General features: G+C 34.2%; 2 protein-coding genes across 2 annotated transcripts in view; both read left to right on the top strand.

Annotated features, from left to right (window-relative positions):
- Positions 1-83: 83 nt before the first annotated feature.
- LOC119633926 lies at positions 84-2,230 on the top strand. Its single transcript, XM_038027759.1, has 4 exons — positions 84-982; positions 1,047-1,807; positions 1,879-2,076; positions 2,130-2,230. The coding sequence occupies exons 1-4, from the start codon at positions 808-810 to the stop codon at positions 2,139-2,141; spliced, it is 1,146 nt and encodes a 381-aa protein (XP_037883687.1). The 5' UTR covers positions 84-807; the 3' UTR covers positions 2,142-2,230.
- A 6,372-nt stretch (positions 2,231-8,602) lies between these two features.
- Positions 8,603-16,287, top strand: part of LOC119634267 (neural cell adhesion molecule 2) — a 187,537-nt gene continuing 179,852 nt past the window's right edge. The window contains exons 1-2 of the mRNA XM_038028345.1: positions 8,603-9,056; positions 9,275-9,523. Of these exons, the coding sequence (XP_037884273.1) occupies positions 9,484-9,523 (40 nt within the window). The 5' untranslated portion in view covers positions 8,603-9,056; positions 9,275-9,483. The remainder of the gene's footprint in view (positions 9,057-9,274; positions 9,524-16,287) is intronic.

Raw genomic sequence — 16,287 nt, 5'->3', positions numbered from 1 at the left:
AGCAGCACTTAACCGGGTGAATTTTCGAATTTTGGTTCGATTTTGTTAAAGTAAGAAAAATTTTAGTTCGATTTCGGTAAAATGAAATTTTGATTTGATTTTGTTAAACTAAGAGAAATTTTAGTTAGTTTAGTTTTGGTTGGAATACTTGGGTGCAAAAATAGCATTACTTCCTTACTTTCGTGTCTTGCAGTTTTCATGCCTCCAGAAGGGAGCAACCTAACCTTGATAATATATTGTAGTTTAGTGAAAATGGCATACTAACTAAGCTTAGATTGTTATTGGAGTGATAAATATATTTCTCCCTTGAGAGAAAAGTAGATAAATCAATTGCGTAAGACATTTAATTATTGAAGGTTAAGTTAATTTCTCGAAAGTTAATAAGATAATGATACGGAACAAAGTGTGAGCATGGATCGCCTTGACAATTAGAATAGTGAAATTGGTTAGTACTTTGGTTCTTGTGGTTTAAAATGTGGTAATAATTGTAGCGGCACTTGCTCGGAGAGCAAAACGCTGAAAATTTGAATTAGGATCTATCCTCCTCAACTCTTGCACTTTGGAACGTTCAAGCTAAGTTGCGGTGAGCTCAGAACTGTCTAAAACTCTGGTTGTCAGCATTCAGTTCAGTTTATTGTACTATGATCCGATGCAGGGACTGTATACGTGAACTGAGAGAACTTAACTATTTGCGCATGCCTTCCAGCTTAGAATTTTCTTTGGCTTCCAATTATATTTATGAACAGTGATATAAAGAAGATATCCAGATTTTAATAAAAATCTTTACTCTTTGCAGTTTAATTGAAGATGTCGACGCAATTAGATATTCATTTACGAAAAATAGATAATAAGGTAAGTATTGATGACAACGATCGTAAGCCTTATACCGACGTATACAATAGTATACGCGATTTTTTGTTAAATCGTATGTCTGAAGCGGATCCGGTCTTTAAAAGACTATACAAAGGTTACAATTTATTTGGTAAGTTCGCTGATGCCATCCACTCTTTAATTCTAACTCTTATCCGTTACGAATGTAATTGCAGGCAGTTACATGCACAATGTTCGCCTAGAAAAACCCAGCGAGTTTGATGTTCTTTTGACATTAAGAATGCCATATGGAGAGAAGATGCGCATAAGACAAGACAACGATCGACCAGGTTTTATACAATTGGAGTTTAACGATCTGTTAAACGAACTTAATAACGATCACAGTCTACGTTACGTACACAGCCAACTTGTTAAGTTAACCCGTGACTCAGCTCGGAAGCTGCTAGATCGTGGAAAGCTCGGAGATTGGGTAGCAAGCATCATTGAGAAGGTAATGCCGCGATCTTTAACATCGTATGGCAGAAGTTTAGATATAACGTACTCGAAAAGGAGCGTTGCCCATACTTTGTATGCAAAAGATTGTAAAGATACGGATTTTTCCATATCCATCGATTTCGTCGTAACCGTGGAAATTGAAAATATAGAATGGTTAAAGACCTATTCCAGTTACTTAGACGACTATTCCAGTTACTTAAAGCTGTGGTATGCTGTGCCAAAGCATTTTAAGAGCGAGAACAAATCTTTAAGCGACTTCTCTTTTCTGCTTGTGAATCCGAAAGCCGAGCACGATCACTTGTTCAATAAACAAAATTTAAAAGTCGTGTTTCGCTTGCTGAAATCTTTGCGTGACCACTTTGAGCTTGATAGATTAAAAAGCGTTTTCTTCACTAGCATGTTTTTGTGGAAAGTGAAAGAAATGAAAGAAAATAACCGAGGCCGCTATTGGGAGCGTTCCGTTGGTGAGCTGTTTCCAGAGGTAAATATTACAAACGCATTGAACGCATGAACAATGCGAAAAACGTTTTTTCTGACCACGTTTGTTTTAAGATTTTGAATGAGTTCACAACGTATTTCCGTAAACGTGAATTGAAATATTTTTGGAGTCCATCGCACAATTTAATGGGGATTTTAAGGCCTAAAGAGCTCGAAGAATATTCCGGAAAATTGGAGAAAGTAAATAAAGCGTTTCAGAGCTTACGTGGTAAACGGAATTTGACTTATGACGATTGCGCCAAATACTTTGAGGTATTGTAGAATTTACTTGTTCTAATACAAGCACACATGTTTCCTTTTTTTAGATTCCATCTTAAGATCTACGGACTTGAGGCTTTTAGTTTACCCAAAGACTGTCAGCAAATGGATAAACTTTCAATTTTCTTTTGCCTTTTCATTTACATTGTCATGCATTCATTCTATATATATACATATATATATTGTTCTATTTTATCCGAAAGCTTGGAATAGCTATTGAATTTTTATTTGAAACTTATGCGTTCCTACTAATCTCACCTTCCATTGTGAAATCATTTGCGTTTTCTCTAAAGGTATTTGCTTGAAACCTTCTCCGCAACGTTTAATTTATTTGGAGAGAAATCTAATTAATTTTTTGTTCTTTCATTCATTCATAAAAGTGTACGTAACTTGTAGTAACAAATAAATAAACAAACTTTCTGTTTTATTAATAAAATTTTGTAATCGAAATTTGATTCGAAGTGATTTAAAGTGTGTATATAAATTGTGTATAGAGTCACTAGAAGTCTTCTTGTTTTGGAACCAACGATATTGAACCTACGTAAGCGTTTGCTCCTGTTCTGCTGAGAGAGCTCGCTCACGTGGTTGATAGGTAATGCAGGGGTATGTTCGTTTGATGATGGTTTGAAGATAATCAAGATTTGACCGCACATTGAAGACATTGCGAAAGCTTCAGATTGACTACATCGATTTAAAATAATAGGCTCTCAAGCAAAAAATCAAGCAAATTGGAATAATCAAATAAAAGAATTGAATGCTTCGGCGTTTATATCATAGATCCAGATAGATAATTTAGGTAATTGAATGCCTTGAGCGTTTCGTATTATTTGCAGCTGCAGGTTCACTTATCTGGAACTGTTGCGTTTTTTGCGTTTTCTCATTATTGGAAAAATTTCGAAAGGTTATTATGGTTACTGGCTGATCCAATATAGAAAAATATTTATATAAAAAACTAACGGAAAAAGCCAATTCATCGGATCCCAATAAAGTTCTAATTAACATCATTTAAAATACAAATATAAGAACTAATATAATAAAACGATTAATTTTTTAATTCCCTCTTATATATTCTTTTCTACAATAAAGTACTAACAAAGAAATTGTTAGTACAAAATAATTGATTTGCTACGCAAACTCTCGGTTTTGCTTTGTTTGATTGCTCATGGAGACGCAACGTAACGCTCACATAGTTTTTAAATGCAGTGAATGAAAGTCGAGACCAAATCTCTGCTAAACATAAAACCCAAAGCAAAACTAATAAAAATTCCACGCTCATACATACACTCGATGACGTAAATCGAGTACGAATGTACTCGAAGGGGCATTTGCGGAAAAGGCTCAATTTTGCTCGTAAAGAATTAAAAAAAGCTTTTGTGCATCTTAAATCCGCTTTCAAAGTGATTTCCACTGTTTTCAATAAACTCAGAAAAGTAGCCGTACTTTTCGTGAAGACATGATTGTTCTGATATGCCCCCAAAGACGAATTCTCTTTAAGCAAATGCTTTTGGGTCTTTTTTCAAATATTTTATACCCCGCGTTTCTATCCTGACAAAAACTCAACTCACCAAAGTCAGGTAACCGATCTTTTCCATTTTTATAAAGATAATGTGGGATCATCCGTAGTATATATGCGAAGATTTTTATCGACGCGCTTGCTATATTGCATGAGTATATAACGCGGCCTGGTAGCACTATAAATTTAATAAGGAACAAGAATCGAACTGAAGAAAATTTGAAGGGGCGTATATTCAGATATTCGTCACAGGCAGTACACATACAGATAGACGAACATATGGATATGCTTGGATTGATTCAGATTTTGATACTGCTCAAGACACCTTGTAAAATATCTGACGCTTCATTTTGGGTTTGTGAATATATTTCTAACCTCTTAATGATGGCATAAAAATAAATATTTTTCGTATAAAATACGAAACACTTACTGCTTACTGACTTTTATCTATTTATGTATTTTGAATTCATTCATTCTAAGCTTTTTACGTTACATTATTTTCAAACACAAAGCTCAAAAAGCAACGATAACTTTCTCCACAACTCGACTCACAACAGGGTACGCATTGGTGCTAACATGTGTAACAATACTTTGATAATTTTAAGCAGATTTACATGCGTAAATAAATATCCCAGCCCATAAATATCCCCGACCGTATGATGAAAGCTCTACAAAACAGTCCAGCCTTAAGCGAACACTTTGCAGTCATCTTCAACCTCTAAAGTTTAAAGCCAACGTGTAACATTGTATTTTACAAATTCTTTAAAGTAAGTGCTGTAGTTGCGTAAAAGTTCCCTTTATTATCATAGGCAACGCTCTCTGCTGGCAATAATTAAAAGGACAGAGAAATTTAGAAATTTTCAGCTACGACGTTATTATTATAGCTAAGAAAGCAGGGGTAAAAAAAAGGGGTAAAAAACTTATATATTCTACCAGCAAGCTTTCTAGTATAAATAAAAACGCTCTCTACACTCATCCTACAAACAAAGTATTTCCCATGCATTACTTTTATGCGCTAACCGAAATCATTTTCAAAACCTACTTTTTGGTTGTTCGCAAAGACTTACTCTTCAACAATAGCCCTAAGTCCTAAGTTTTAATTATTTTTATTTTGCAATGAAAACAATTATTCTGTTTTTAAAATTTATATAGCATATGCATTGTGTTTATTGAGTGATATGCAAAAAACACGGAAAACAAAAGTGTTCCCAGTTTTGTGGCATACGCGGTATGAGTCATTTTTGAATTTTTCTGGAAATTTGTGGACGATATCTTAATTTTTGCGAACGAAGGTAAATTCTACGTAGTTAGGCAGACGGGCGGGCGGACAAGCGAACGGACGAACATTCTTAGATACATTCCGCATTTGAAAGTGGCGAGGAATTTATATGCTTTAGGGGATTTTTGAAGCTTCCTATTGCGAATTATAAATATATCAAAAAAAATTAGATTTTTACGGGTAGGCGTGGTCAATTTTTCCTCTTTTTGTGTAGGAGCTCCAGCATCGGTCGTGGCGTATACACTGGAATTCGTGTAGAATTATTTGCAAAAAAACACATTTTATTGCTTTTGAAAAGTAGAGGTGTTCTTGCTTTACGAGGTACTGTAGGTGCGCCTTTTGGTCGATTTGACCCATTCTCAACATTCAACTGCTCAATTTGAACTTGATAGCTTCATTTTTGCGGCCATGGTGTCTACAACAGATATTTCGGAGACGGGCAGATGGACGTACTTAAATCGATTCAGAATTTGAAGTTTGCGGGGTCTCTCAAGCTTGCTTCCTCATTCTTCGGTGATGGGTATAGAAATGGTAAAACCGAATACATCACATTTCACCTGCTTCATGTAGGTGGCGACAGGCGAAATGAAGATTACGGTGAAAATGCTGGTGTTGGTATTGTGCTTGTAAAAAAGATCGATAAGCAAGCTGTTTGGAGAAGGCAAAGTTAGTCGAGTCAAGGGACTTGAATCGAAACATGCAAACGGACGAGACTAGAAAAAGTTCCTGTTAATGATTTATAAAAACATCTCCTAAAAATTATAGGTAAAACCTATGCCGTCCTGGTCACAACTCAGTGGTATGAACTTTACGTTACAGTCATAAAATACGGTTTAGGAGTAACTTAGGATTAAAATTGTTTGTCGTTGATGTTGTTTCTGTTCTATCAAAATTTAAAATATTATAAACACATTTTTGTGGCTGTTGGCCTTTATGCCAATCATGATCTTCAGGGTTTCTTTAAATGTTTGACAGAGAAAATGTTTAAAAAAGTACATTCTTTCATTACACGAAAGCAGAACACAGGGACTGTGTTTGGAATCACAATTGAGATTAGGTTCATTTGTAACATAAGTACCTATTGTTCAGTTTATATTCAACATCCGGCGAATATACACCTTACAGCGTATACTTGATTTTCCTCCGCGCTCTTCTTTCTTAGGTAGCTTTTTAATAATTTTCTTTTTCAATATATTTCTTGTAAGAGGAGGCCGTTGACGTGTTCTAAGATTAATCTGTTTGCCTCTGGCAAAAAATTGTTGTAAAGATTGGAACAAGGTGATAAGGTGGTCATATTAAGGTCGTTCTCCCAAACCTGTCGACTTGTCTGTTATAAAAATCCGCCTATCGCTGCTTCTACCCCATCGGTGGTGGTCATAGTGACGTGAATACTCCTGCTTTCCTCACGAAATCTGCTAGCACAATACCCGCGCAGCCTATAACTACGGCTCGCACAGAGCCGCGTATGATCAGCACAATGAGTCCCATAGCAAGCCAAATGATGGGCTGGTGAACATTTTGAAGAAAACGGATAATTAATTATCACTATCTTCTTCTTCTTTTTACAAAATATTCAACGAGTCAATAATTGATTATTCGCCGGTTCAAATTGGTGGTCCTCGTCTTGGAGGCCGAAAGGTTGCCGGCATCACCTAAAAGTCGACTTCTCCCAATGACGTCTACCAATCAAACAAGAGGTTATAGACTTGGATGTTTTTAGGTTGGTTATATTTTCTTTTGATTCATATTGGCATCACATTTGATCAGCGGCAGTTAGCAAAAATGCCCTGAAAAGAAAAAAAGAAATGAAGCCTGAAAGTTTCTTCCGGTATTCTATTGTAACGCTCCTCGTTCATATGTTCTTAAAAAATGTTGTATTAAAACTTGCAAATCTATTCTTTTTCTCTTATTTGACTGTTCGCTCGGGGAATGCAGATGGGTTTTCTCAAAGGTTGGCAGTGCGGTGAGAGGACGAGGAGTTACGTGAATGTCTTTTGGTGCCTCATATAATGGATTTGTTTTGTCTATTTTTATGTAAAATTTTCATTTTCGATTTCTTATATTGCATGATTTTTGTATCTTAACGATTCTTTCAAAAATGGTACCTTTGCAGAAACTAAACTAATTTCACTCGCTGCTTATTTCTTATGCATACTGCCGAAGGCTGAGAATATATGCATTTTGTTAATATATATACAATAACTAGCAAAAAGTTTCCGATCAGTATGATATATTTTATCCACTCAAATATGTCCGTGTCATCTCTGTCTGTCCATTTGTCTGTGCAATGTTTGTTATAAACATGATACTTATTTGAAAAAAAATCAAGCTATCGCCATCAATTTTGGCAGAAACACGGGAGTGTCTTGCCTGCAATTTAGTATTGAAAATGAGAGAAATCATGGGTTGGTAGGCCTCTGCTCATTACTAATAAACCACAACAGAAACATGGTAAAAATTTCTGCACATATTCCATATAAGCGAAAAAATCAACTCTGAGTACAAAAGTGGTGAGTTTAAGAGATTCATTGGTCGTAACCTAAAAAAGGTATAGAGAATATAAAATGGGGTCTATCTGCTAGGGCTGATCTTCCAATATCCATTTAAGATTGGAATAAATGGGCTACGCCTATCAAATATTATAAAGTATCGCAATCGCCTTTTTTCTCTGAGTTTTTTAATTTAAAAAAAAAAAGGCTCTGGGTGTAAAAGAATCGGCCACAGTCGGATTTCTTACTTGTTTCTTTTTAATAATTATGTATAATTAGTATAATACGTTACAGTTTATTATTAACGATTATTTGTATTTTCTTTGGACATCTGGTAATGTGATAGAATCCGGTAATATAATAGCGGTCTTTTCCCAACATATGACGGAGACGCAGGGAGTACAATATAGTATGCGATCGTCCAAAAGCTTGGTTTAGTTGAAAGTTTCCAAATTATTTTGTTTTCGTAACGATAGTAATAAAAGTGTCATAAGAATAATTGATAATAACAAAAAAATTATTGCATCAATAAGAGTCTAGAGTGCCGTTGAAAATGTGAAATATCTATAGATACATTAATGCAACGCAAAGCAATGATTTGAATTAAGATAACTTAGGTCAGCGCTATTCTATGTGGAAGTAGAGACATTTCATTGTTTGCTAAGCTTAGTGACATATGGAGACTTTGGATGATGTGAGTAGAGACCCGAAAAATTTTACTTTTGATAAACTTTGTAAACGTTTTGAAATGTACGAAATTCACGCAATAATATTTAGTTAAAAATTGCATTTATCAAGGCCTTTAATAAGGCTGCGTTGGGACAATGTCTCGTAAATGAAGGAAAAATACTTTAATTGAATAGAAAGAAGGGGAATATGGAATACTGTTATATGGTCTCCTGCAAGCTTTCTGAACTCATTTCCAGTTTTAATGCAAGGGTTATAAACGTTTCAGCAACAAACACTTGTTGCCTATCATGCATCAATATGTGACTAAATCACATGTGACCATCAAGTAAGAAACATCACAATTTAACAAATATCAGAGTCCGAGCACGTAATGAACCCTCTCTCTCTCTCTCTCTCATTTTGTGGGCAAGGCAAGTGCTCATCAAAATAATTTACGTTTCAATGGTGGTAAAGCAAATCTTTGCAACATATTCTACTCTCAGTAGTGCGCTAATGTTGGTGCAGAATAGTAAATAAACAAAAGTAGAAAATTACTTAAATTATTCCCAAAAGAACGTTTAAAATTTTAACGTTATATTTTAATGTAAAAGAAAAAAAGAAAGACAGTCAAAGAATCGTAAGAACATGTTTGACGTCATATGAAATGATGATGAAATAAAAACAGGCAGAGAAAAGAAACCACTTTGCGGAAGACTTTTAAGTGAGAAAAATAAATAAAAAGTCGATAACACAATAACAAAACGAAACCTAATTAACAGCAACAGCGTCCTCATCACACATAAAAGAGTGGAGGGTTAGAGAAATCGTCAAGTGTAGGATAAACATTTTATTTACAGTTGTGAACTAGATCGCAAAGTTTGCTTAAAGGATGCGGTGATTGCGTAAATAAAAAAAAAAAAAAGGAAACAAAAAAAGAAAAACAAAAAATAGTGAATGGCTTGAAGTGCTTTGAATTTTTACGATTTTTGAATACATGAATAAGAAAGCGCAGCAGAAAAAAAAAGTAGAAAACATTTCGTTTCATTGTTTTATTTGGTTCAAGTGTCAATTAAGTTCATTTAATTCAAAGTGAAGTCAAAACGAAGAACAAGAACACGAAAAAAAAGAAGAAGAAGAAGAAGCAAAAAATTATTTCTTACTATTTCAAACGAGAGCGCCTCGAGTGCCATACACAATTAAAGGGTCATCAGTTAATTTAAATTTTTTATTTTTTTTTTATAGATTTCTCGTTTCTTGTGTTCTCTTTTCGGTTTTTTTTTTTTTTTTGTTTCTTTTTCCACATAACAGTGCCTTTCTTTGTTTCTTCCGAATAAACAAATAAGTTATAATATTTTTAAAAACATTTCTTTATTAACCTAAGCCTAACTAATAATCAAACCTTCGCGTAACCTGCTATTCATTACTTAACCGAATACCTTTTCGATAACAGCATGAAGCTAATTGGATTATTATTAAATTTGGCTACTACAGGTAAGTCTGCCCGCAGTCTGTCGGTAATTTCCGTCTTAACCATATTTTGCTTGTGAAACTCTTTTTGTCTCCTCTTTGCGTTGCATTTCTTTGCACCTTCTTCAAAATGCTTTCGCTCGAAAAGCATGAAGAAGTTTGTGTGGAAAACAAACGTCGAAGTGAGTTTGTTAAACAGCCATCATAGTCTTTTTTTTGCATTCAATATATTGGAAAATAAAGTCGAAACATGTATTAAGTGCAGTTTATAGACTTTTTTGTTTCTAAAGCAATTGAACATGTACAGGTTATGTAAGCACAGTGCGTTGTGGAGAGACAATTGTGGGTTGTTTTTCATGTTTCAACGCGGTCAACTCGGAAAACGAGTATCAAAAACACTTTAAAGTGTAAAAAAATTGGACAAACTAAGGATCAAATCAATCCACAGTTGGTTACCCGATGTCGAAACAATTCGCTGGAACATCATATTATTCAAATCGTGCCAAGAATGATCGACGCATACTTCCGCATATATAGACCATATATGTTTTCAATCTCCACGAACAGCATTAACGATTTATTCCCGTCTAGTTTTTGAAAACTACAATTATGGTCCAACTACTCGAAACTGCAGTTACGATCGCAAAATATCGGCTATTATCCTCAAGTTAAATTTGCAAAATAGCTAAGAGAGATCGTACGATCCCACACGTTGTTGAAATTAAAATATTACTTATTCATTCCTTCATATAATTTATAAAATAAAACAAACAAACTTTTTAACCCCTTAGCACGATTTACGGGTTAATGTTTCACTTCAAATTTATTAATGATGAACAAATTCACGTTTATGTGTTTGTAAGCATTTAGCTTACAATTAATGTGTTTTTGTAACACGACTTTCATATAAAGCCGAGCGAAAATTGTGGGGCAATGCTCCTGCAACACACCTCCTTATAGCGCGTGTTTCATGCTCCATTAAGTTCATATTCGAATAAATTAAAAAGCTTGAAGAATGTATCTGTGGCAGCACATTTCCGGGTTATTGGCAAATCCAGTTAGCAGGGAATTTCCCTAAAAATTGGCAAACAATAAGACATACTAAGTTTGCGCGGACTTAAGGCGGACATATCGTTGCTTAAACCGATCGGTTCACAACGTAATTTTTTTAAACTTCTCTGCCCGTCTGTCGGCTTCGTTTTCTTGTATTCAACTTTTAGGTGGAAGTTTTTGAGACAATTTGACGAAATTTGATGCGCCGACATCTTTTAGCCTAAGGATAAACGCTACTGAAAATGTTTCGAATCGGACCAATTTTTCGACCACTTTGCATATTACGCTTAACGATGAAAGATCATTACATGAATGCGCGTATGATGGCGCAGGCTATTTTATGGTGGTGGATCGTGGTCCACTATCGTGTTCCTGCTAGTTCTAATCTAAGAATTTATTTCTTTGTGATAAATGAATTATAATAATCACAATAGCAGTATTGTTTTCCTTTATATCTTTACGCGTTATGGTAAATACGAAAAATTAATCCCTTATTTGTTCCAGGTAATAAGCTATTACGAAAAATACTCAGAACATTTGGGTTTCCTACTCCTTCTCGTTTTTAGACATAGAATGCGTTATTGTGGGCGGTCTGCCTACATTTTAAAACGTTCACGCGTTCATGCAAAGCGTTCATGGAAACATATACTCAATAATTCGCAGATTCCTAAGCAGCAGAAGCCGAAAGACAAACCTATTGCGCTTACATCTTTACCTTATTTTTAGATTCTTATGTGACAAAAAATAAACGCTTGTTAAACCTAGTCCATTGTGCACACTTAAAAGTTAATGTGATATTTTGCACTACTAGGTAATACGTATTAAAGTATAAAAAAAATACACAAAACATTATCTCAGTAGACAAGAAAATTAAATAATTTCAAGACCTCAAAAAACATGGCGTGATTAATATTTTTCATATAAGGAAGAATTGTGAACGAATTTTCTAGGTCTATCGCTTTTATCTTAAGAAGAATTCAAAGATGAAAACTCGATACCATATCATATTGGGTCGGCTTAGTTAATTTTTTTCAATTGGGGGATCCCTCATTGAATAAATAAATTTGTAGTGCCATAGTTTGTAAGTAAAGTCAATTTTTTTTTTTTTTTTGCGGTCGATAATAGGACTATTCTCAGCATTCGTTGTTCTGTAAAAGTGTCCTTAAACCGATTTGACTCATTTTCACGGGCAGACGGGAAGACATATAATGTGCTGATTAAGCATATTTATATATGCCTTATAAACATTGGAATACATGCATATAGAGATTGGAATACAAAAGTTCATTCGCAAGAAACTTACAACAATAGGTTTTTTCTTGTTTTAATTTAATTGTAATTTTCCAGACATTGTCTCTTGGAAGATGAGACATTATAAGGGGAGTGGTAAAAAGGTGGTCCGAATCGGTTTTTTTTTTTTTAAGATAAAGATGGTGAGATGGTAAAAGATTCGGATATAACCGAATATGATTTTTGTACTTATTTTTCTTACATTTCTTTCTTAAAATAAAGTTGATGCATGTCTCGTAGAAAATGAGCAAAAGGTTTGGATAAATTCTATAATCCTTTTATCTAAAAGTAAATTACTAATGGACCGCAATAGAAGCGATCTGTATAAAATAGATTGAGAGAGGCATCTGTGGGTTTATGTTTATTTGTAAATTCGGATTACTAAGACCTGACGCTGGTATGGCGTTGGTCTCCAGTTTTCGAAACCACTATTAAAAACCAACTAAAAATAATGTAAAATGTAAAAACTATCAAATCTGCTCTTGCTCCGACGATTTGCAATTTTGTAAAACGAATAATTTTTTGTTGTTTATTCTTAACAGCGGAAAGAAGGAAAACATCTATTTACTGTAATTGAGGCCACAATGTTTAGCACGATTTAGTACAACGTTTAATATCATATTGACGTCTTTATAAGTTTAAAAAGAGTTTTCGATTGCCTACTTCTAGGCTTTTAATAACAAATTTGAATAAAAATCAAGTTCAAAACTAAAGTTAAAGTTACACAAATGTCTTATTCTACAGAAACCGATGAACGGATAGTTAGATAGTCTGTATTCGCGGGTTCGAAGCTCAAATGTGTAGAGCTTCCTTTGGTCGTAGTAAGTGCCCAATTGGCATAACACTTAGTTGGATAATACTTATTGGGCTGCGCCCACCATCGCCCTTATCTCTTTGTTTTTGCTTGCTTTTTTTCGGCCGTCACCGTGTTGCACCGATAGGGGATATTCCTAGATATCTTAACAATTATAAAGAAAATCTATGCTTTCTTAAAAAGCATTATTCAGTGGTATGAACTTAACCTCAAAAGGGGTCGGATAAACAAGTAAAATCACGAAAAACATGTCTACGTTACATTACGAATTCACATTTCCTCGACTAGACTATCTTTACCAAAAATTGCCGAATTTGTAATAATAGTGGGGCGTTGTTCTGGCCTCCGCCGTGATATGAAAATTAAAATTTTGGTCCTTAGATGAAAAAATTCCCTACTCTTAGGACGGGATATAACAAGCGGGTATGACTGTAATCATGTAATAAGACCGTTATATCGTAGCGAGATTTCTTGTGTCCGGGTTTATGCAATGACTTTTGTAAGGCGCAGTCACGAAATACGTATTATACGTAAAGGAAACGCTAGCATTAATTGAAATCTTGGTATCACTTTATGAAAGATGTAACTGTCCTTAGAAACGATTTTACTGTCGCTACGATGTTTTCAGCAAAAAATTTATGCTAAAGTTCAGCTCATTTCACGGAGTTATGATGCCAATGGACTCAGGTTTAATATTATTGTCATACAATTTAACCCGCATTAGAAAGACTCGAAAGACCAGAAGGCATTGTATAGTAAAATACATATAGAGGAGATAAGAAGGGCGACAGTGCAAGCAACAAACTTAAACTTTGCGAAGCTAACTAACTAACTCAATTTCATTAATTGAATTGAAGACGCTTTGATTTCTCTCAAAGAAGGTGTGAGGTTGTTATTATGAACTTTGTTAAATTAATTAAATGTCTTAAAATTCATGAAAATTAATTTCGCATAAGCAAAGCAAGAATGAGATGGATGAAATATACACAGTGGGTTTCAAAGTGGCTTAATTCGAAAGAATTAAGGGCGGGGTTATACGTTAGGAAACTCCATCTTACCTTACAATCTTGACGATATTTGGTTCGATGTACCTTTAGATCACAGGTTTTATATGCGAAATTTTGCTAAAAAGCTATCGAGTTACGCCAATAAGAAGAAGAGTTCGCAGAGAGTATTCTATATTTTTATTGGTGAAAATGGATATTCTTACTACGATAGTGCAGACTGAAATCCTCGAATATTTGTTATCTTCATCCTTAGCTGTACATCGCAATTTAATAAATTCTATATTTTAAAGTTAGTAGGGAAGGAGTTCTCCTAATTAGCTAATAAGTGAAATGGTGAACACATTGCTATTACGATGTCTAGATTGCACAATTTCTGTCCACATGTGCTTAATAAAATATTATTGTACAACGATGTGCGAAAGCGTTCATATTACACAAAAATATTTAAACGTATTAATGCATTTGTGAGAACGAGAAAAATTTCTTATTATGCTTGAAATTTATTTAAAGTGAATAAGTTAAAGACTATAAGGCGGCAAGTGCATGACTAAGCCAAACTATTTGACAAACTACATTGAAATTTGTTTCAGGTACAGTCCTAATATCTTTATGGTGGTTCGGTTATTGGACGCGCAAAAAAATCACATCAACTTTGGCAAAGTCCACTTTATGCAAATAAAGCAGGGCAAGAAACTACGGGTATTTCATCACAAGAAAAATTTTAATTAGCTTTCCGATTGAGTAAAAGCGGTATGTAATCGATGCCTTTTCCATGGTGCACGAAAGCTAAGCAGAACAAGTTTTAAAAGAGTAAGAATTTCTTAAGATGTACGTAAACGGTTACCTTTAACTTGAAACGTGATTTCCTACTTAACGAAGACTAACTGAAAGAATAGTAAGTAAAATGGAAAATTGAGGAAATAGCAATCAAACTCAATCGAAAGCGCTTTTAATTTGAAGTCTTAAGGGACAATGAAGCCTTAGAAAACTCTGATCAACAACCGGGAATTTGAATTTTTTTTTGAATTTTTCCTTGTTACTAGCGACAAACAATAAGCCCTCCTGCCTGCCAACTGGCTGGTATTTTTGAAATTTTACTAGAAACACAAACTTCATCGCAAATTTTTTGTTATCTTTTAAAAACCATCCGAATAACTTCTTTCCATTTAAACCTCTTTTCTTAAAATATTTCCTTAAGATTATAAAACTTTTAATTTATAGATTGTTTCTAGAATATCTGCGGGAGCGATCGGGTCCGAATCAAAAACTTGCTAGAACAGATCAATGCTAAGCCCGTAAATACCGAAAATAAAAAAGTATGTATGTGTAGAGAATTATATGAATTCAGCGACTTTAAATATCAATGTTTGTTAGAAAGAAATTCCAATTCATATTCAAGAAATTTAGATACGAAATATTGATAAAAATAAGAGAAACTTCAGCGAAGGATCACTTCACGATTGTCATTGTTTCACTTTGTTCCTTGTGCTACGTTCATTCGTTTGTTTTCTTGTAATTGATTGCTATCAGCTCCTCACTCTCCGTTACTCTTCTAAGTATTTACTTTTTCTGTATACACACGAGACGAAATGTGTCGAGTGCTGCCGAATCGTATAAAAATATGGTAAGAAATTTATACGATGTAGGGCATGTATTGTACGTTACGATGTATGTTCGATACATTAAGTGAATGATAATGGACAGATCAAGCTAGTTATTTAGAATCATTTTCTGAAGCAATTTGATGTGAATGTGTCCGTCCGTCCATCTAGTTTCAAGCCTGTCTATTTGTGCATTCATTAGCTTATCGCAATTTTCGAGTTTTCCTGATGAAATTTGTTACGCTGCCATATTTTGACCCGCATTATTGGAAGTGGATTGGATGGAACCACTTTCACTACCCATGTAACGCCTTATTTTGAAATAGTCGTTATATGAAAGATGATTGCCAATTTTGTCGGAAGAATCGGTGAATGTATACTATTTCAGCAGGTTATATAAAGGTCGGTCCGTCCGAACTCTCTAAATGTTAAAACATACAGTGAAAATTAAAAGCGTGAATTTTACATTCAATTCACATATATGCCAATCAATCTTCTTTTTTCCCTATGTATGTTAGATACGAAGTTATTCAAGAAGCACTCCGTCAGTCACATAGCATATCACCCGTTGAATAAGTTAGAGCTGATCATTTTTAATCACTAATTAATTAAATTTGTTTGAATAATTGTTATAAATGACATGATTTCATTTAAAACGTCTTCTTTCTCTGCAAAAGTTGAACATTCTCTGACAAGCTTGCGGGAGAGATATGCTGAATAATGCAACTGCCGCATTTATTTTGAATAATTTGTCTGACTTTAACATACAAATGCAGTGTGTATGCATATCAAACAATTGCGAATATAACGAATACTTGAAGCATCCGTGTGTAAGTAATTCTCAAAGTGTGTTAATTGTATTAAATATGTAGAGAGATAGATAGAAAGATACGTTGTTCATAACTATGAAAATAATTATTTATAGATGCATTTTCTGTGAAATCACGTATAAAGTTATAGGTTAGCAAGTCAAATATTAAAGACGCGAGGAATTCCTTTCCTAACGATTTTTTAACATTTTGT

The sequence above is a fragment of the Glossina fuscipes genome, unplaced genomic scaffold, assembly GCF_014805625.2.
Source record: "Glossina fuscipes isolate IAEA_lab_2018 unplaced genomic scaffold, Yale_Gfus_2 2, whole genome shotgun sequence".
Lineage (NCBI taxonomy): Eukaryota > Metazoa > Arthropoda > Insecta > Diptera > Glossinidae > Glossina > Glossina fuscipes.
The sequence above is the reverse complement of the archived record's forward strand: the minus strand, read 5'-3'. Positions and strand labels throughout refer to the sequence as shown.